General features: G+C 36.5%; 1 protein-coding gene across 3 annotated transcripts in view; it reads left to right on the top strand.

Annotated features, from left to right (window-relative positions):
* LOC108611709 (wing blister) overlaps positions 1-22605 on the top strand; it is a 102144-nt gene that overhangs the window by 17132 nt on the left and 62407 nt on the right. For all 3 annotated transcript variants that reach the window (XR_016269505.1, XM_018004476.2, XM_089465853.1), the window contains exons 2-4: positions 7340-7683; positions 19038-19895; positions 21158-22197. Coding sequence is in view for 2 of the 3 variants with exons in the window: in XM_018004476.2 (XP_017859965.1) it covers positions 7340-7683; positions 19038-19895; positions 21158-22197 (2242 nt within the window). In the remaining variant the exon portion in view is untranslated. The remainder of the gene's footprint in view (positions 1-7339; positions 7684-19037; positions 19896-21157; positions 22198-22605) is intronic.

The following is a 22605-nucleotide window of genomic DNA, read 5'->3' as shown; positions in this document are numbered from 1 at the left end:
CAGTTTTAAATTATTTATATACTTTTACTCATTTACTCATTTGCATTATATATCAAACATTTACTCATATCACATATTTCATATATAAAACCCAGTTCATTAGAAATATATTTCTATTTACTTAATTACTTCTCACTCGGCTCACAATCAAAGTGCATACAATTCCCACTGTGTTCCTTTCGCCCTCTTTGATTTGCTTTCCATTTTGCTAATTTAACCATTTCTCACCTGGCCCCGCTCAAAGAGACCCCTGACATATGGTTGTGTGTATGTACTGACACCTCTCTTCAACAGCCACCCAATGTGCGGCACTCGAATTAGTCTCGCTGCCAACTCCCGCAACAAGCAGCTTGATTGTGTGTGTACGTGTGTGTGTGAGTGTGTGTGAGTCATCAAAACAGCGCCAAGTGGCAGCTACCAGTCTTCAATACCAAATCAAGCATTACTTGCATAACCCAAGCCCAAAGTCATCGACCAACGATCAACAGCATTATGAGCATGATCATGATGATCATGAGGCATGCATGCATAAATATTTTTCTAAAGACACACACACACACACATACAGAGATATACATGGACATGCTGTAGCTGTGCCGCACTTGAGCACGTCAGAACGCCGGTAGCTCAGTGTAGATCGGCTCTACCTCTCACACCAGTTCCCCCTCTCTCACTCCCTCTCTCTCTCACTCACCAGAAACTCTGTTCGGGCGTTGCTTCAGCCATCGGTCAGCAGCTTTTGAAGCACCCACCAAACTGCAGCATCCCCAAGCACTCGATGCCCCGGTACGGCTTTTATGTTGTTCCAACTCCAGCATCGGCATCCTCTTCGACTGTGGCTGCAGCAGTCAGCGGTGCGCTGATGCATGTCCAAACATCCTCAGTTCTGGTCAGTTTGTTGCTTGTTGTTCTTCTACGTTCTTTCCACTCATTTTTTATGTTTTCTTGGAATTGCGTTTGTCGCTGAGTCTGTCCGGCTTGTTTGTCAGTTTGTTTATGCTCGTGTGTATTGTTGATTTTCAATAAATATTTGACATTTGTCTAGGCCCTTTTTCCCGTGCCTGCTGAAGCCAGCCAGTCGCTCAACCATTTGGCTGCCAACAACACCGCGCGGGTACATTAATTTTTCAAGTATTTCCCAAAAAAAAAAAAAAAAAAAAGTAAGCCTCAACCGCCCCATCGTAAAACTCAACTTGAGCCGCACAGGTCTGTCACCTGTCGCCCAAGTTGCTCTAAGCTCTTTTCCGTTGCACTCGAACTTCTCGCAGTTTATGCATTTTTCAGGCATGAAAAGAACGAACAATTTTCCCGCCCAGCAACATCAGCTTTGGTCCAACTGCAATGCGGATGTTTGAATTGAACTTTTCTTCTATTTGGTTGCGAAAAACTGTTCCTGGAAATTGTTCGTGTGACATGCTCAATGAGGTGTTGAATCTGTCGCTTTAGCTCACTCCAAAATCCATTTCACATGCCACGCAGGTGTCTCTAAATAATTCACAAAGCTCCCTTAACTCGAAGAGTAAATCTGAAGGCGTTAAAGAATATTCTGAGCGGGTTTGCATATCTTATTTATTTATTTATTTTTTTTTTTCTAAAAAATCTTGTTAAATGATTAACGTTAAGTGATGTTCGGTAACTTTAGTTGGGCGCAGTCCTTATAAGCTATATATTGATTTAAAGTTGAGTTTAATTGCTGAAGATTTATGTATTAAAAATTATAATAACTTAAAAATTAAACACAGCCAAATGAGGCCTTCGGCTTGCTGTATATTTATATATACTTCTTCAACGTATTAATTATTAATATTTAATGTAGAAGGATTGCTAGTGCACTTTTCTATGTGGTTCTCATACCCATAAAAGCAAATATTATAAATATAAGGCATGGAAATTTATCTAAGGTAATGATTTATATGTAACTGAGGTTGAGGCTGTGGTTTAATAAATAAATAAATGAAAAAAAAAAATTATATATTTTAAATGACGGTCGTAGATTAAATATTGTTAGAGTGCTATTGGTATACTATTACTATTAGAGTTAATTGTAGTATAGAAAGCATAGTTTTAGGACCTGTTATCTCAGCTAATTATTTACCTAAAATTAATTAATTCAAAATATTAATTTAAAAAAAATCATATGAAAGAAATGGAATATATACATATATCCAAATAGCTGTTTTGATGCCTCATTCATCTCAGAACATTTCTTATACGTAAGGCACACGCTTACAGCTTATAAGCCTCAACATCTCCCACACATTCGAATTGTAATTTGATTGATGTTTTATCACTTCCACCTTCCTCTATCACTGTATATTTTTAGCAAATTTGCATTGTCATTGAACTGCTTCACTTCTAAAGCGAATTCTCTTTCTATGCAATTTCCATGATTTCAGTCATTTCATCTTCTTCTTATTATTTTTATTTATCAGAAATACGTCAATTTCCTCTTTCGCCTCTTTTAATAAACCACTTTAATTAGATTTAAAGCACCGTGCGGCTTCTCCTCTGCCCACAACAATTTCCTGTGCGACGCATTAAATTTGATTACTTTTCATTAAGCAACCGAAAAATTCCACGAAAATGTGCTGCCTCAATATACATACAAATTGAATATATTTATTTGGCAACGTCTTTAGGGGCAGCGGCAGCAGCAACCATTGTCGCCATTTGAAATTGAGCCGTTTCAGCAAAGTCTTTGACTCGTCTCGTCTCTTTTGGCTTTTGGCCGCCTATTTATGGCCATATTTTGATTGCCGTTTCACTGGCTCCAGCCAACTCAACTTAGCCCAAGCAACCGTCCAACCGTCCAACCGTCCAACCGTCCATCCATCCATCCATCCATTCTCCGGTAGCTGTGCAGCCTGTCAAGATGCATAAAGTTTGTTTTCGTCACGCTGCCGCCTCGCCGCAGACAGCCATCAGTGGCTGAGGCCCGAGTCCATGTGGGGATGAATTTTTCTTTTATTTTGTGCCTCTTTTTGGGGGCAACAGCAATTTTTCATTATTATTATTATACGAAATGTATTTTGTTTGGCGAGTTGATTGAGTGTCGTCATCAGCTACTTTGGCTACCGTTTCGATCTGTTGTTGTGCATCAAACAGTTCAAACTTTGCTGCAACTGGCATTTAGCTATTTTTGCCTGGTTGCCAGCAAATTGGGCAGGAAGTACATTTCTGCTGAGCAATTTGCATTCTTTCGAGGTTCAACTGGAAAAGGGGAACAACTTAATAAGCAGCTAGCTGGCTAGCTGCTGGTAGATATATAGAGATGTAATTTATGCCAGGCTCGACTGTCTGTTTATATGCATAATTGCCAGCCAACCAACAAGATGGAAGCCAATGAAACCAGGCAGGGAACTCTGAACACTCTGAGCCCAAGCCGGGGCGACATCCAATGCACAGCTGTGCACCGGGACTCGATAGAGAGACCAAAAATAGTGAAAATATTTTTGTATTTTATGCGTCGGTCGGGTTCGATATGAATAAAATGCAGAAAACAGTAAAATGCTTTCAACTATGCGAGAGTTCGAGGTAGCAACATCAGCAGCAGCAACAACAACAACAACAGCAACAACAACAGCAGCAACATCAACAATAATAACAACAACAGCTGCTGCCTATCTGCAACTGCAACGGCAGTCGCTCAGCTTCCTCAGCTTCAAGATTCGAGTCTCATGCGTGTGCCCATAATAGTTCGCAATTAATCAAAAAATAAAAAAAAAGCCATGAACCAGCTGCAATCTCCAAATTTCCGAATGCTGCACTTTGAATGCCCTACTCAGTGCTTCCAGTGTTTTAAATATGATTCAATATAATAATATAATATAATAATATAATCAATAATATAATATTTAACCGTTAATTTTATTTATTATTTTAGGCAATCCCTTTCATATACGCTTTTACAGCAAATCTTGCTGAACTAAAAAATTCAAATTATTTCAATAAGGAAATGTGCAAAAGTCCACTGTGCTACATTTCCATGTTTACTTTGGTATCAACAAACTCAAATTGTCCTTTGTTTTAATATTTATTTAAAATAATTTTTATAAATTTTTATACACATTTTAAATGATGCTATATATCCTTTTATGATGCTTTAAATTTGTAGTGTATAGATTTTTAAAATAATTTTTGATATACATTCAATTTTGCCAATATCCTTTCTTCATTTTTTTTTATTCATTCATGGCTTTTTTTTTGTAATATTAATATATAATTTTATTGAGCTCCCATAGTCACTTTATATTTGTTTTACTTATAATAATATAATATAATAATAAATTACCCATTTAAATAATCTAGAGAATTCTCTCCTAGAAGGGGAATATGAATATATTCGATTCATAATAATAATAAATTACAGATTTAAATAATCTATAGAATTTTTATTCTCTCCTAGAAGGGAATATATTCGATTTACTTTCTTCCTTGCTCTTGGACTCGCTCTCTTGCAAATTCACTTACTCATCATTAAAAATATATATACATATATATGTATAAAATATAAATATTAATAATTTTTTAAATTATAAAATATAATCTCCATGCACCTTTATATCCATCACAACAAACTTTTTAAAAACTTTTCAATACTCTATAGTTTCTTGGAAAAGTCAACAGGAAAAGATAAGTTTCCAGTCCGTTCTGTGCGCATCTCTCTTCTTGGCTGCAAAATGTTTATGGTTTGTTTACGGTATTAGCTGGGCATTGGCTTGGCCAGAGGCAAGTTGTCTTGTATTGGTCAGCTATTGAAATGAATATGTATGCATTTTCCCTTTTGCTACTCTTTTCATACTCGAAAGTTGTTCATGTTATTCATTTAGTCAATGCATAAATATTTCTGTGGCCATTCAATTTGTCAAAACATTTAATCAGCAAAACTTTTCTCACTTAAGCTGTCAGCGCATGGAAAACGAAAAACTTGCCCATAACCAACCTGGCGAATTTAGGTGGAGGGGTAGGGGCAGTGGCAGAGATAGCCAATTCAGTTTCGAGTGCCGAGAGTGGAGTCAACAGTTTTTTTTTTTCTTTTTTGGCTACCGCAAATTTGTTATTTGTCAAAACATTTAAATGCCATTTGCGTGTTCCACCGCATTTTGACAGCCACCGATAATTTTTCTTGCTTACGTTTGGCTACTTTTCGCACCTTGCCCTGGCCCGGCCCAGCTTGGCCCATAGCTAATTTCCTGACTTTCTAGGCATTTGTTTTAGCTCATTTCAATATGAGCATTTAAAACTCAACGAAGGGCTTTTTGTTTAGGTTTCAAAATGAATTAGTTTTCAGTGAAAGTCTTTGGGAATTTGTGAAGGTTTCGGTTTTCAATTCAGATTTGGCATGGATGAAGTTAAATTGAAATAAAGGCAGGAAAAGTGAACTTAACTAGTTCATATTAGAAATTTATATACTATAAGCAAACTTAAAAATATTTAAGTTTAATCATATAATAATTATATAAGCTGCATTAAAAATTTGTAACCAAATTATTTTCCTTGACTGACGTTCTCAAAAAGTTTTGCCCACTTCTATATCTCGTTTATCTACTTAGGCGACTCTGCTGCCCATAGAATGTCACTAGAAATTCACATATATTCACTTAAACTTTCGGGCTAAACTTTTCACATTTGCCAACCCATCTCTTTCAAAAAAGTTTTCTCTTTCTTTTGTATTTTCCACGTAACCTTCTCAAAACATTTACAAATTTTTTAAAGTTTTCGCAAAAGTTTTCGAGTTGTAAAATGAAACAAGTTTTTGGAATATTTGTTCTGAATTCGACTAGATAAACACGCTCTTTGCAAGCAGTTAAAAAGAGGTTAGATTAGACTCTAGAGTAAACTAGGATTATTTAATAATTATTTTACAAACATAATATAATTTAATGAATATCAAACTAGTTATTGTTGGTTTCCTATGGCTTTGGGATAGCTCTCGAACTGTAAGCTTTAAAGCGTTTTGTTAAGTGTAAATAAATTTTAATGAAATATATTTTCTTGCAAATGGTTGACAGTTATTGGAAGCCTAGCCTTTACGCTATGGGCTAAGGTCTTACAAATCCAATTTTAGGCATTTAAAAACCCTTCCCACACATATACTTCAAGGCATCTCGGAACAGAGTATTAAAACTTATGTATGCATTTTCGCAGCAATTACGTCAACATTTTCCCTGCTACAAACAAATGGGAAAACTTTTTGTTGACATTTGCCAAAAGCTCCACACGCTGACACCAACAACAGCAGCAACAACACCAACAACAACAGCAGCAACAATTGCAACAAGTACAGTAGACTGAGCCAGAAACAGCAACAATTGCAATTTTTGAGCTAGCAAACATGCAAATCGCATACCAGGTCAACATAGCTGGCCCACAGTCCAGCTGCTACCAACGGCGCCGCGCGGCGCTGCTGCTGGTCAGCGATAAACTTTATCTCGAAAGTTGCCTTGTCTATTTTTGCTTCTGTCTTGTTTTTGTTGTTGCTTAGCTTTTTTTTCTCATTTTTGGTTTTCTGTCCGTGAGATATATTTTTGCAATGCAGACCAATCAATATGGCAACAGACGAAGACAAGCTCAGTGAGCAGGAGCTGAGAGCAGCTGGTTCTTGGTGATTTATGGGTCAATCTGTATGAGGGCATGTTCTTGACTTGTTTGACCAATTTAATTGATTGACATGAGAAAATCTGTCAAGTGTGCAGTATATGTAACAAAATGCAAGCCCAAATTGAGTTGAGAGAACATTTTGAGAGCTGTGAGCTAGAGAATGAGGGAGCTCTGAAAGGCAATCGATTTGCTACTGAGTGGGCTGAGCTGGAGCAGAAATCATTGAAGAGCTGAAATTGGACCTGAAGACGTGTAAACTAGAGGGAGGAAAGGGAGCAGAGGGAGAGAGAGAGAGAGAGAGAGGGAGAGAGAGAGAGAGAGAGAGAGGGAGAGAGATAGAGAGTGAGAGGGAGAGGGCTATAACAGCTTAAGCCTAGAACTGGACAATTGTAAAAAACAGAGAGTAGAGAAAACGAGCTGTGGGTAAAATTGAATGCGAGTGCTTTAAACTGAAGCTGAGGCTGGGGAGCTTTAACTTTCGATAGAACAATTCGGAAACAAAAGAGAGATTTTAAGAACCATATATTTTTAAAGCCCTTTAAAGCCCATACACTTTTTAGTATGTATTTAATAAAATAAATCTTAGGTAAGATATCTAATTAATTGTCATCAGTCCATTGAATTGTTCACTCAGTTGCTATCAAATCTCACAAGAAAAAATACACATACACATAAACAAATACTACATAATATTGTTTTCTAATCACTTCTCATTTCTAAATATTTTCTTCTTTTCTAGAAATGCGCCTGCGCAACACTCAACAGGCAGATGAGGCCATCAGTGCTGGCGGCCTCTATCCGCCGCTGTTTAATGTCGCGCCGCGTGCCTCGATCACAGTGAACGCAACGTGTGGCCAAAACGGAGCCGAGGAGTACTGCAAACTGGTCGACGCCTATCCGCATCGCAATTGGGCCAAGCACTGCGGCACCTGTAATGCGCACAGTTCCGACCGGGCCAAGCAGCGACCCATCGAGTCGCTGATCTCGCCGAGCAGCAGCTTCGAGGAGAGCTGGTGGCAATCGCCCACGCTGCAGGGTGGCCGTCAGTTTGAGTATGTGACCATCACGCTGGATCTGAAGCAGGTGAGTGTGCTGGGTCTGGGTCTTGCTCGGGGTCTGTGTCTGGGTCAGAGATATGTTACGGCTTCTCTGGCATTCACTAATCACATGTGACAGTCAAGCTGTGATCCAGTTTGTAATTAAGCCGCTGACTTGTCACTCATTTACAAGCGATTTAACGCCCAGTTCCATGATCCATCCATCGAGACGTCCAATCATGTTCCCCTGTGCTCCCTGGCGCTTGTCGCTGATCATTAGACGCTGTGCGCATGAAATATGATCACAGTGGGCTGCGATCGAGTTTGGAACCGGTCAATAGGTATTACATTCTAATGCTCAAAATGGCAAACGTAAATTTACTTTGATGCTGCTTTGATTAAGTCATATCATCTTACGGGCCGAGTCGCAACTTTCTTCGATTATAAATGACAAGACATTGATTTCCGGGTTGGGGGACATACATATATATTTATAATCTGATTTTAAAAGTATCGAAATATGAGTGGGTCTTGAGATGATTTTAGTATAGCTGAATATATCTGCTGGAATATTATCAAGTATTTATTGATATTTTTGAAGTGTGTCGTTTAAGAAACGAGATTGGAATAATAATAATCAACAATTTAAGAATTCATAGAATTATGAATTGAATAATGTTATAAAAGATTCATAAAGTAAATATTTTATAATAATCTAAAATTTTATTTAATTGAATTAAATTAACACATACGAGATTTTAATAACTTTGATGTTTGTTAAAATAAAATCTTTTTTTAAATTCATGAAAATCATTTGAATATGAGATTTTACAAAATATTTAAGATTTATGAAGTATTAAAAAATGTATAAAAATACCAAAAATCAAATTTTCAAAAGTTTTCATAAAACAACATGTAAAGTTCGGTCGGCATATGCAATACTTTAATATATGTCTATATTAAATTAAATAAATCAATTTGCCATAACAATCTCAATTAAAATCCCTCTCAACTACTTTCACAGCTCGTATTACTCGCAACTCTTTAAATATAACATAAATTAAAAATCATTTTAATAAAAAAATCATTAAAAAATACATTGTATATTAAGCACTGTAAAAAATGCTTCTCTGCAGCAGCAGCTACTTGCCATATCCCATAACACATTGTTGAACTTTGGACACTTCCATCAGCAATAATAACAACAACAACAAGTGCAGCAAAACTTGGAAAGGAAATCGCTGAAAAAATCTTTTAAAAAATAAATCAAAAAGCCTGTGACACAGACAGCAAAAATCTCTCATTCATGCAAAAAAAATCATCAACGTAAAGAGAGCGTGTAAATTTTGACAGATGCTGTTGATGCGTTGACGCCTTCAACTGCTCCGCTCCGCACCCCTCGAATTCGCCAACACTTTTTTTATGGAAATTCCATCGACTGGCGCTGCTCTCGGCTGAGCCGAGCATAAACAAAAGTCATGGGAATATTACAGAAAAAAAAATCACACAATTTTTGTCTCTTTTTTTTAGTAGACTTTTTTTGTCGGTCTGTCGCCGTCTGACCAAAAACTCAATTCAACATGTGTCAATTGTAGTTAAAATTGAAAATTGTCTCTCTGAACGTAGTCTGACATCTACATAGAGCGCATCCATAAAAGGTAATTCAATTTGAATTGATTCTTTTATTTTTTATTTTTATTTTTTTGTGCCTGTTGTTTTTGGTTCACGTTTTTCATACGCTGCAGAGCCGACAAAGTTAATTAGGATAGGATCCAATTTAAATATTTATATGACTCTCTGTTGGCGAGTTGCGGCTCCTGTTCGTTATTTATTAATAACTCTCTCGCTCTCTTGAAGCGCATGGCTGTCATAAATCTTTCATACTTGCAGGCATATGTGAAAACATTGCTCTTAATGCTCGATGGAAGGGTGCGATGACTGTGGCATTGAGTAGGGCCATAGTTATACAGACATGATGTTGGGAATATCTGGCATAAACTATTTATATTTTACAAAGAAAATATTTATAATTTATTAATTAAAATAGCTATAAATTTTAGAAATATTTTGTGATAAATATATTTAAATATTCCAAATTCAAATAAAAAATAATAGTTAAAAAAAATTATTAATTATTCTAGTAGAAAATATTAAAAAAAAAAAAAACATTAATATTTGTCAGTATTAAAAAATTAAAAAAAAAAATTATTTTAGTAGAAAATTTATTTTTTTTTAATTAAAAAAGTGTTTAAAAGGAAATATTTGGCAGTATTCAAAAATTAGTTAATTAAGAAATAAATACACGAAAATTATAATCAAAATTGGCTTAGATCAAAAAGAATATTCTCAAAAGGAAAAAATTCTCATAGAAAATCTTCTCTATGTTTCTGTATATAGAAGTATCATATTTTAATGTAAGTTGACCTTTTTCTCATCTTTTTTGATTGTGATAAGATATGATTTTTTTACTTTAAACCAGGAATGATTCTGATAGAAGCAAATTCAAAATAAATCAAAGCTCATCGATAAAATGATAAATGTTTATCTCTTATATATGCCAGTCTGTAATATCAACACCTCAAATACAGCAAAACTAACTAATCAACACCATTCACATTGGCATAGAGTATTTCAACTTCGACACACACAAATTGAAATCTACTTTCATGTTTTTAATTTTAAATCAGGGCCCGGACTCCGAGAGTTCGTAGTCGAAGTCAACTGCTCGGCCCGCCCCGGTTCTCTGCACGTTTTAATTAAGTGTATACTTCCATAATCTTGGCTATGTCTTGGTCTTCGACTGCATCTTTGTCTTGTCTGTGGCGGCATATGGCAATGAAAGAATTATATCAAAACATTGAGGAAATCACTGGGAAGGGGCGATGGCTGGGCTCTTGCATTGCCAACATTGCCAACAGCCAGCCAGCCAAACGATAAGTCTCGAGTGCAAACTGCACTTGAAATGTCAACTTTGTGTCGGTTGATGCTAAGCAGATGAGGTTGCTGCAGCACATCATTTGCCGCATTATGTGCAGAGAAAGTTCACGATAATCATGAAGATTGTAATAATGAAGCGATTCATTATGATTATGCATTAGCTGAGCTGAGCAGACGCAAGTGTTGAAATGCAATACATTGTTGGGGGGCTCCTTTTAGCCCCAATGGAATTTCCATTAACACTTTACCGCACGATTAACACTCGAGATTCGTTTTTAAAGATTCATAAGCGGGAAATGGCAATAACAAAATATATTAATTGATAATCTATGTTTTGGGTGGTCCAGAGGGCATCAAAATTACAGGAAATTATGTAGAAAAGAAAAAAAAAAACGAACTTACATTGTTAAGAGTTGGAATACTTTTTATAGAAGGAATGCTTCGAGAGTTTATGCTGAAATGAAAGAGATTGGGAAAATGGGTTTGTTAAGTAGAGATAGTTTATAAAATATTGATCATTGATAAAATTTTAAGAAAATTATACGAAGGCTAAGGATAACAAGTATTTTTAGATATTTGCGATAATTTAAGTTAGAATTAGCAAGTAATTTTCTTTATAATCATAGTCAAATAATTCATTTTTAAAGATCAGTATATTTAAAAAAAGGATATATATGAAACAATATCTAGAAAGAGCTAAACATAAAATGAACTCTTAAACAATTTTTGGATAAATCTAATATAAATAAAAAATATTTCGCTATAAATTTCCTATGGGAGAATCAAAGAATTCTAATCAATACAAAAAATTTCCAAATGTTTGTGATTCAAGGGCAGCATAATAATAAATGTAACATACAAATAATTTGTAAATATTTCTCGATATATTTTCCACAAGGGAATTGAACTAAAAATATTGTTCTATAAACTTCACATAATGTGATATGGGAGAATTGAAGAAATCGACAGGAAACTTGAAACACGTCTACCAATTACTTAAATATTACCCCAAAAACTTGCTGCTATGACAGCCAGTTCTTTGCACCATCTCCAGCTGCTCATTTTCACAGGCAATTAGCACTAGTTTCCATTTCCATTTCCCATTCTCAAATACCACGCAAAGCCCTCTCTGCCTCTCTCCTCTCTCTCCTCGCTCTCCCTCTCTAGTAGTTTAATATAGTGCGTGTGTGTTTCTTGGGCATTTGTCACAACTGTTTAAAAACACATTAGAACAAATCTTCGTGGACGACAGACGACGGCGACGTCGAATAGAAACCAAATTTATGACCTCTGACGGAAACTTGACATTCGTTTCATGGGCGAGAGACAAAAATTGTTCGAGTCGCGCGATTTGATTTTAACAATTAGACTAATCGAGTGATTTACAATAACAGCAACATGAAACAACAACAACAACAACAACTACAATGAGACACAGCAACAAGAGCGGGACAGGCATGTGTCAACGATTTGACAGCTTAAAATATTTTTCTCGCTTGTTTGGAATTGCCTTTTGCCAGAGCGGCCGTAGCTGACTGTCAGTTGGCTGGTTCGTCACTCACTCATTCTGTCATTCCGCCATTCAGTCATTTAGTCAGCCAGTTTGTCTGTCAGGCTGTCAGTGGGTCTGTCAGCTTGGCTTGCCGCACGCTTTGGCCACAACAATGTCTAGATTTATGCTTCAATGGCTTTGAGGCGCGCGTGACTAATTGAAAGTCTAGCGAGAATTCTGCGAATCGCGATAAATTCAACTCCAAGCAGTGCCTGTCAAACTGTTAGTTATATATATTGTATAAAATTATAATAATTACTATGGAATTAGCAAAAAAATTAAGAAGTAATTTGATGTGGGCGTTGACTAATTGCTGTAATTGATATTTATATTTGTGAATGTTTATTAATTTCTTTGGAATTATAATTAAGAAATAATATTAGAATATTAGAAAAAAAATGGTATTAAATAATAATAATAACAAAAATATATTACAATGTTATAAATATATTTATTTATTTATTTATTTATTTTTTTAAGAAAGAAATATTTTTATATTTTTTATTATATAATTTATTTAGTAATTCATTTGACCAAACATTTAAATAATCTCTGCACCTTCAAATCAGATCAAAAACTCTTACTTCAAACTGTTCAAGTCCATGCGAAAATCTTTTTAAACTCAATTAACTTAAATTCTATTTTATTTTATTGCCTCTAAAATGCCAAAAGTTGCGGTAAATGGTTGCCAAGCGGCAACATCAACAAGCTAGACACACAGGGAAAAAATGGTATTTTATTTTATTTTTATAGCCATTTAATTGCTTCATTAAATTTAGCCAAATTTGGCCAAGAGTTGTTGTTGTTTGGGGCAGGCTTTACGTAACTGTAATTCAAATGTTTGACAAGTTGTTGCAACATTCGCAGCCAAATGCAACAACAACAACAATAGCAACAACAACAGCAGGCAAAGCGTGTTACAAGCCACGCTCGCAACGCATTTAGGCGTTGCAATTATTTTAATGGTCAATTTATTTATTTGTTTTGGCTATTGCGAATGTATTTTGTTTCCACGTTTCGCCTTTTTCAGAATGCTTCTCGCTCTTTGGTTAAACTGTTGTAGTAGTAGTTGTTTTTGTTGTTGTTTGGAATTTGCATAAATCAGTTGAAGGTTTCGTTGTTAACGTGATTGAAGCTTTGCTTGAAATCCTTTTATATCGCTCTTTCCGGCTAACAGCCATTTGATTCTGGCTTTACCGCTTGGCCGTTATTTAAGACAACTTAAGGCAGCTGTTGTATATGCTGCTTGTTGAGAACTGAGTTCGTTTTTTTTTTATTTCCCTGCAGCTTATGCAGCTTGCATTTATTGCGCCACTTTTACGATAAGAAAAGTTGGAGGCGAAAACGACAACGAAAAAGTTTTGCTTAAATTGAACTTGTTTTTTTTTTTTTTTTTGGAATAAAAATGTAAAATAAGAAAAACTAGAGAAAGAAAGGGGTTTTATATTCAATAAAGACCTTCAGCTTTATTATCTTCTTGGAGTTTACCTTCTTTCTCTCTCTCTCTCTCTCGCTCTCGCGCTCCCCCACTTCATCGCTCTATCTCTCTCTCGTTCTAATTGTTTTGCTTGCTCTTCTTCTCCCCATTCTCTCTCTCTCTCTCTCCCTCTATCTTCGTGATTTTCGCTCTCTTTACATCATCTGTCTTCATCTTTCATTCTTTATCTATATTTTCTCCTTATATTCTCACTAATTTTCATCTCTGTCTAACTCCTTCTCTTTTTATTTTCTTTATTTCATCTTTCATCTCTCTCTCTCTCTTTATCGTTCATTCTCTCTATCACTCACTCCTGCTTTCTCTCTCTCTCTTTTTTTATCTCCTATCAGTCTCATTCTTTTCCACTCTTTGACTATCTCTTCCCATATTTCTTTCTAATTCTTAAAAACATTCCCTCTCAGTATCCTTCCTCTCTCTCACTCTCTCTCTCTCTCTCTCTCTTTCTTTCTCTCTCACTATTTCTCTTTCTGACTTCATCAATATTTGCATAGCAACTTTTAAAATCATCGCCAATCTGACCTCTGCACTCATATACCCCACTCTATTTAGGGTATTTATTGCCCACCTTCTGTCTGCTATGTGGGTTCATTCACCACATGAGCCAAAAAAGCCAACAAGAATTATGCGCTTCGCTTGCTTGGCCGCCTTATCTAAAAACGTGCCAGCCATAATACTATACCTATTTCTTGGACGGCACCAGGCAAGACTTTTAAATTTGCCAAAAAAAAAAAAAAAAAAAAATAAGGATAAGTGTAATAAAAATTAAAAATAAAATTATGTAGATAATAGACATGTGAGCAATGCGCATATGACGGCTCACACTAAACACATGAAGTAGTAAAAAAAAAAGTCTCAAACTAAATGCGAACTATTTCATTTGTTTTGCTTGTTGTCTTTATTTTTCGGCCGTCTGCCTCAGTCTCTTGTCTGTCTCAGACAATTTCGCGCCCATGGAAATATAGCATATACAATAAATAAATAAATGCAATATTTAGGTTTTAATCTATATCTATATCGGGTAATACTATATTTTTCAGAGTCTTAGAGCTTAGCTAGAAAAATGAAAATTCTTGCAGAGATGAAAATCGATTTAAAACCAAATAGACTCATCTCCTCTTCAACTCATCCACAATGAGACTCATGAACTATATAGGCCCCACTTTAGCTCATGTCACATCTGGAAATATAAACAATATTCTAATTCACCTAACTGTTTTTCAACAAGCATTGTGCAGTCGCACCCACCCGACTACATCAAACTTATTTATTTTGTTTTCATTTTTATGTCCAAATTTTCCTCAATTAGCATTCTGACGATGAGAAAACTGTGTTTTGCCGTTGCGCCCGATAAATTCTATTCATTGAGCAATAAATAATTAATGAACATTCAAATTGTGGTCTAGCATTTTGTTGGCGCTTGTTTACATAGATTATTTATCTCAGGCATAAGTCAGTTTCTCTTTCGATTCAATTAAGTTGTCTCACTTGCATATTTTAAGCATTCTGTTGTCTAATTTGACATGCGGTTTATCAGCTAGCTGGCATCTGAGAACGGGTTATCATCCAGCTGCATAAATATTAAGATATAATAATAATTTGAATAGCTAAACAAATATTGGACAAGTCTTGAATGGCTTTTCTTTTCTTTCATGGAGTCTCTCTCTATCTATCTCTGCCTCTGTCTCTCTCTCTTTGTTTCTCTTTGTGGTTGTTTTCGCATTTGTTCAACACGTTTTTATTGGCTTGTCAATTGGCCCGTCATTCGCACAGCTGATAAAAATGTCAAGTGCCGCCTTGTCTGCCCCGAGGGCTGACAGCCTCCACTTGTTGCTGCTGCTGCTGCTGTTGCTGTTGCTGATTGCAATCTCTACAGATCTGCCATAGCCCTATGGAGGCTCCACAGCTCCTCTCAGCTTGTTTCTTCACTGGCCCGGCAGCAGCAGCAGCAGCAGCAGGAAGTCGCAGTCACACACGCTTGCACTTGCATTTTGGACCCGTCTCTTTATCTGCGATCAAGGTTAGTGCAATTGACGTAGACAACATAATTTCATGAGATAACTTATCGCTTAGCCCGCCAGCTTCAGCGTAAATGCAGGCTTACACTCTCTTCATAAACAGTTATAGTTAAATAATTGGCAGAACATTATAAAGCTTTTTAAGCAAAAGTTCTGTTTAGCTCGTCTCTGGGTTTGACTTTGCACAATTTTATTTCATTTTATTTAAGGTATTAAATTAAAATAAATATAAATATATAAAATATTAATTTACATTAAAATTGAATCAAATCTTCAGTAAACTATTTTAAAAATTTTTATTAATTTTATTTATTTATTATTTATTGTAAATTTTTTGTCTGTTTATATTTTTTTATTTAATTATATTTTAAATTTTCTTATAAATTTTAAATTCCCTTCATATCATTTTTGTGTCTAGACATAATGTTAAAAATGTCTATTTATTTTTCTTTTCATATTCATTTCTATTATATTAATTTTTATTTTTATATTAAAATTAAATTTACTCATTCAATTTTCTTTATTAATCTAACTTTTATATTATTTTCCATTTAATTTTTTACTCAATTTCAAGTCATTTTCCCTCATTTTCCTATCTCTATACAGCTTCTTCTATACTGCTTGCTCACCTGTAGCAGCTACCGTTAAATTAGTTTTTTTTTCTGCTATTTTCTAAGCTAGTTTTGAGTATATACTCATATTACACTTTTTGCATATGTATATAATATTCACACACATTTCTCTGGTTCACAAATCATTGGAGAGCATGCAATAAATTTTCCAAGACATTCACTAATTTGCCTAGGCCTGGCAATTTCTTACGTTTGCTGTCTCTATTTGATTTGCTATCTCATTCTAATCTTATCAGCACATGTTGTGCCGTCTGCTGGCAGCTGATGTTGATATACTCTGTAAATACAATGGGAAGTGGGGTATATTTATTTTAAGGAGGATTGTGATAAAAATGTAGGGAAATATTTAGAGATTCGTTTGGGTTATAGATTCTTGAGTTGAGTTGGGCTTATTATTATATACTGGATTTTTTGATGACTTCATTATCTCTACTAAAAATCAAAATTTTTTCTCAAAAATACTAGGCTAGAGATTATAAGACCAAAATTTCAACGTATTAGATGGTAATTTATTTTTTTAAATGGACAAACAAATTAGAAAACGTAGAAAACAGAGTCTTCTATTCAATATAAATACGATATAAATAAAAATATATCTAGGAAAATCTTTTTCAGTATTGAACACATATCGTTCAATCAGCTCTTCAAAGTCTTAAGATTTCCTGCTTAACTAATAAACTTCTCATATTACTAAGTTTTCTCAGACTTAATTATACTACGTCAACTTCAACATGCTTATAGCGTATTTTCCAGTCTCTCATCTGCCAGCTATCATGGCTGTAATCGAAACCGGGCTAAGCAAATTGCCACTGGCAGACGCACGCATGCGCAGTATTTGGCTTTTCGGCATTTTTCTTTTTTTTTTCTCTCCCCAGTGGCAAATTTTCCCAATGCGCTTTGCGTGCGTTTTATCAGCGTCTGCGAATCGGCAAAGCTAGTGGCGAAAATGTGTTGTTGTTGTTGTAATTGTTGTTACTGTAGTAGTAGAAGTTGTTGTTTTTGTTGTAGTTGTTGTTGGAAATTTGATAGACTCGTTGTTGAATGTCGCCTGTCGCCGTGCTTATCGCAATGCGCCTGACATTTTGGCCATGGCTTATGAGCGGGTTTTTCTTATTTTGGGGAGCTGTTGGAAAATGTCGCTAGATGGCGCCAACAGGCTTAGCCACGTTTTATAATCAATTACCAACAGGCCAGAGCTGGTCAAAAGGCCACACCTTGCACACATGCCGCTTATTGGCTTTAGATTTTGCCAAAGCTTTTCTCTAGATCTTTGGCAATCGATAGCCTCGCAACACGCGACATTTTTGGCATTTTGGCCAAAACAGTTTTCAAAATATACAAAAGTAAATATTTGTATATACATTTATGTATATGTTTGTATAAATATATCTTATGTCAGCTGCTGCTGCTGCTGCTGCCGCTGCTGCCGCTGCTGCCAGGCGTGTTGGGAGTTGCCCATTTTTTTTGTAGTTTGTTGACAGCTAGCAGAATTTATGACACGAGTCTGGTGTTGGGTTAAAGTTTTTACAGCGCCCGCAGCAACAGGCGGCAGCAGCAGCAGTCACTGAAATCTACTGCAGTTGCAGTTGCAAAGATGTATAAAACTAAATGGAAACATCAGCGCCTTGCCCGCAAAATGACAGCGAACAACATCGTTGTGCGCCAGCCAAGTTAATTTATAGCACGGCCAGTGAATGTAAAACTGTAAACCGAATTGCGGCTTTTTTAACTAGCAACAAAATACAAATAAAAAGCAACAGCCTAAAGCTGAAAACAAACTTAAACACTTTGGCTATAAATGCGCATAAAAAAGTTAGCTAATGCGTGTAAGTGTGAAAATATACGACAGGCCGAACAATGTTAGGTAGGTAAATAATGCAAGTATAGAGATTTTCGATTTCAGATTTCAGATTTAGGTTAGTACTTATTTAGGGTATATTGGATTTATAGATTTGATGAAAATGTAAGCAAATTCAGGAGCTATAGATAGTTGTTTGAAATGTATAATAGAGATGAAAGCGCATACTGTATAAATAAAAATTAACATTCGGAATTCTATTTATATTAAGCAAATATTAAATTTGTAAAAAAATATATATATATAAAATATTATAATAATAAATAAATATGTATATAAAATAAAAATAAATATATATAAAAATAAATAAATATATTAAACAAATATAAGTATATGAAAATATTTTGTAAAAAATAAAAAAAAATAAAAATTTTTTTAAAATAATAATAATACCGAAAAATTCTTAATAAATCTCAAAAAAAAAAAAATTAAGTTTATTATTATAAAATTATTATACGATTGTTAAAAATGTAAAAGGAGAATAAAGAACTAAGAATAATAACAAATAATTATTTTGAAAGTATATGTAGGAATAACTGAATATAAATACACTTAAAATTTAAGGGCAATTATTTAAAAAAAAATATTTATTTAATATATTAAGGTAACGAAAAAGTTATTAAATATCTCAAATATAATCATAGAGGAGTCGATTGCTATTTAGGGAATTATCTGCGATATCAATATGAATAATAATAAAAGTTAACAAGTATATTTTTATTATTTATATATACATATATTTTATTTTATATATATTTTCTTATAGGAACCATTGACAGATACGTTTTAAGACGTGCTCATTCATGACTCTGGCGCATTCTTATAAATATTTTAAATACAAGTTGTATTTTACAACCAGCAAATGACTTCCGATTAATTGTTTGCATTTAACTTTGCTCTACTTTCAGACCTATCAAATCTTTTTCGTAATGCTCAAGTCGGCCAATTCGCCGCGTCCCGCCTCGTGGATACTAGAGAAGTCCATAGATGGCATTACGTACGAGCCCTGGCAATACTTTGGCCTCAGCGATGCGGACTGTAAGCGACGCTACAATCTGTCCGGCCGCAATGGCAAATATATTTTCAAAAACGACACCGAAGTCATCTGCTCGACGCAGTACTCGAAGCCGCTGCCGCTGGAGAACGGCGAGCTGCACGTGTCGCTGCTGAAGAATCGTCCTGGGGCGCAGGAGCAGACGCCGGAGCTGATGCGGTTCATCACAGCCCGATTTATGCGCATCCGTTTGCAGGGTATGCACTCGACGGCCAATCTGGACAACAGCGTCGACTGGCTGCTCGACTCGCAGTCGCTGGAGAAGCGCAGCTTCTACAGCCTCAAGCAGCTGCGCGTCAGCGCTCGCCTCGACTGCCACGGCCATGCGAACCGCACCCAGGATGTGGACGCGGGCAATGCCTACAGCCTGCTGCAGTGCGCCTGCCAGCACAACACCTGCGGCCTGCAGTGCGACGAGTGCTGTCCCCTGTTCCAGGATCGCGCCTGGTCGCCGGGCGGCGAGTGCGAGATTTGCCAGTGCAACGGCCATGCGCAGAGCTGCAGCTACGACGCCTTCCTCGAGCGTGGCATTTGCCAAGAGTGTGGCAACAATACGGCGGGCAACGAGTGCGAGTTCTGTGCGGGCGGCTTCTACAGGGAGCTGGGCGCAGCACCTACCGAGCCCTGTCTGCCCTGTGCCTGCAACCCGCAACGCTCGGCGGGCAGCTGTGCACCTGTGGGTGGCGCCTGTCATTGCCTGGAAGGATTTCAGGTGGGCATTGCTTCAAATAGTTATCTAAATACATTTAGCTAACGATTTTCTTTCTGCACTATGACTATCAATCATTTATCGATAGTTTGAGCTCGATTTGGCTAAATTGTATAGTTGATGTGCAAATAGTATTTTGACAAAAATTCGTGTTAAGCATTGAGGAATTTGAATTAGAGTCATCTAAACACAGTTAGCTAACGATTTTTATTATTTATCGATAATTTGAACTAATTTTTGCAATCGTTTTAGACGATTTATATATGAAAGTTCGATGATTATTAGAGTGTTGAACATATTATTTTTAATAAAGTAAAAATTAAATATACTATGAATAATTATCGATAAATAAACGTGCATAGCTCTTTTTGCCTTCAGTCATTCGAGACAGCTTTCATTACCAGAACTAAAATTGGTTTTAACGAGATTGGTTTATCGATTATTATCGACTATAGACACTTCATATATTTAGGATAAGTTACTAAATGAAGCATTTATTTATAAAAAATAAAAAAGAGATCAATGGAGCTCTCGCTATTGATGTGTTTAACAAACAGTGCATTCATACCGACAAATACATAAGAGATGCTTTACTTCATTGAGCTCAACAAAATAGTCTTGGAGTAACGAGAGCGGAAAACGAAACGTTTGTGTATGAGTTCATTTAAGGTCAACTACAAAGCCGTCAGACTCAGACTCTTTTTCCACAGTTTGACTGAAAATCTATCATTAGTGGACTTTAACAAACGCTAAAAAATGCACTATCAAAAATTCAAATAAAATAATTTGAAATTATTTAAATTTGTGATGTGATTAATTTGATGAAATCTGTAGATTTTAAGATCGATATAAATCGATAAACAGAATGAATAAATATTCGAAAAAATTACAATTTATTAATTATTTAATAATTGATAAATTACTTATATTAAAAATATTTTGTATTATATCCGATATATGTAAATCGATTAAAATATCGTAGTTAATATTAAAATATTTGAAACGGAAGCGATGAAAATAAATTAAAAAGGATATATTTTTAATACAGTCAAGTCTCGATAATTCGTAAGCTGATAAATCGAAAATCGCGGTAAATCGAAAATAAAATTCTATTCCCTTGAAATAAATTCGTTCTCAATAATTCTCGATAATTTCAATTTCTGTGTAAATCGAAAAAAAAAAAAAAACTGATTCCCTTGCCATTGCCAAATATCGGGATTCTACTATAAACAATATTAATAATTAATATTTTCCATGTTTTTCAGGGTCCCCATTGCGAGGAGTGCGCTCCGAACTACTACGGCGACGACTGTCGACGCTGTGAATGCGATTCTCGTGGCACTGTGCCCGGCAGCGCCTGTGCCGGGAGCTGCCAGTGCAAGGCGCATGTGCAGGGCGACACCTGCTCCGAGTGTGCCGTGGGCTACTTTGACTTGAGTGAGCAGAAGGCGGAGGGCTGCAGCCGGTGCTGGTGCTCGCATGTGTCGGAGACCTGCCACAGCGCCAAGCTGCAGACGTTGGCCTTCGAAACGCTGAACGATTGGCGGCTGACGGACATTCAGCGGGCGCAGGCGATAGCCGTGGCCGTCGATGCCGAAACGAAGCGCCTGATCTTTGGCAACGAGCTGGACGAGGTGGAGGCGATCTACTGGCAGGCGCCGGCGGGTTATCTGGGCAATCGGCTGACCAGCTACGGCGCCAGGCTACAGCTGCAGCTGTCGTGGGTTGTCATGCGAGGCGACACCTCGGGAAAGCCCACAACCGGACCGAATGTCATTCTCTGCGGCAAGAATGGACTCAAGATAGCCTATGCGGATGAGTCGTATGAGGGCCTGGAGCTGGCGCTGAATGTCCCATTGACGGAGCAGGGCTGGTATCATGTGCCGCCCGCTGTGAAGGATATAAAGACGCGCCTCAGACGCACCGAGGGCGGCGATTATCATGGCGAGCCGGTGACCCGGGCACAATTCCTCTCCGTGCTGGTCTCACTCGAGGCGCTGCTCATACGTGCCGCATATCACACAGATCAGGTGGAAACGTCGCTGGAGCATGCCGTCATCTACTCGGGTGGATTAGAGCTGGGTGGCCAGGCCACAAACCAGGTGGAGCAATGCGTTTGCCCAGCTGGCTACACGGGCTTGTCCTGCGAGAGCTGCGCCTTTGGCTACAAGCGCATTTACGAAAACACCACGGATCATCGGCTACTGGGCAAATGCATACCCTGTCCATGTAATGGCCACTCTAATTCGTGTGATCTGCAGAGCGGTAATTGTGGCGATTGCATGCACAACACATACGGAGAGCGGTAAGATTTAAATTCATATTAAAATGCATTTTCTCAGCGTGAGTTAAGCTCTGTTCTCAGCTCATTTACCCTCTTACTCACCACGAAATGCACTTTTAACAGAGACACATACCATTTTCAATGATGAGAACAGATAATTTAACTGTGCATCAAAGAGTGAGATAGAGTAAAATAAGAAACAGTTTCTCACGCTGTAATTTACATAAGCTTCGTTAGAAAGAGATCAAATGCATGTGGATTGCATTATTTGCTGCTTATCATTTGCACAAACCAAATAATACCCAAATTGGCTTCCAGTCATACTGCACGTCGCAGACGCTGATGCGTGTCTACGCTACACAATGTGGTGAATGTGAGCGAAGAGCGTACGATACTTTTACCACATAGAAGTAACATCAAAATATATAG

The sequence above is a fragment of the Drosophila arizonae genome, chromosome 3 (assembly GCF_054131065.1).
Source record: "Drosophila arizonae isolate 15081-1271.41 chromosome 3, UAZ_ARI_1.0, whole genome shotgun sequence".
Classification (NCBI taxonomy): domain Eukaryota; kingdom Metazoa; phylum Arthropoda; class Insecta; order Diptera; family Drosophilidae; genus Drosophila; species Drosophila arizonae.
Note: the sequence above shows the minus strand (reverse complement) of the source record. Positions and strands in the feature narration are given on the sequence as shown.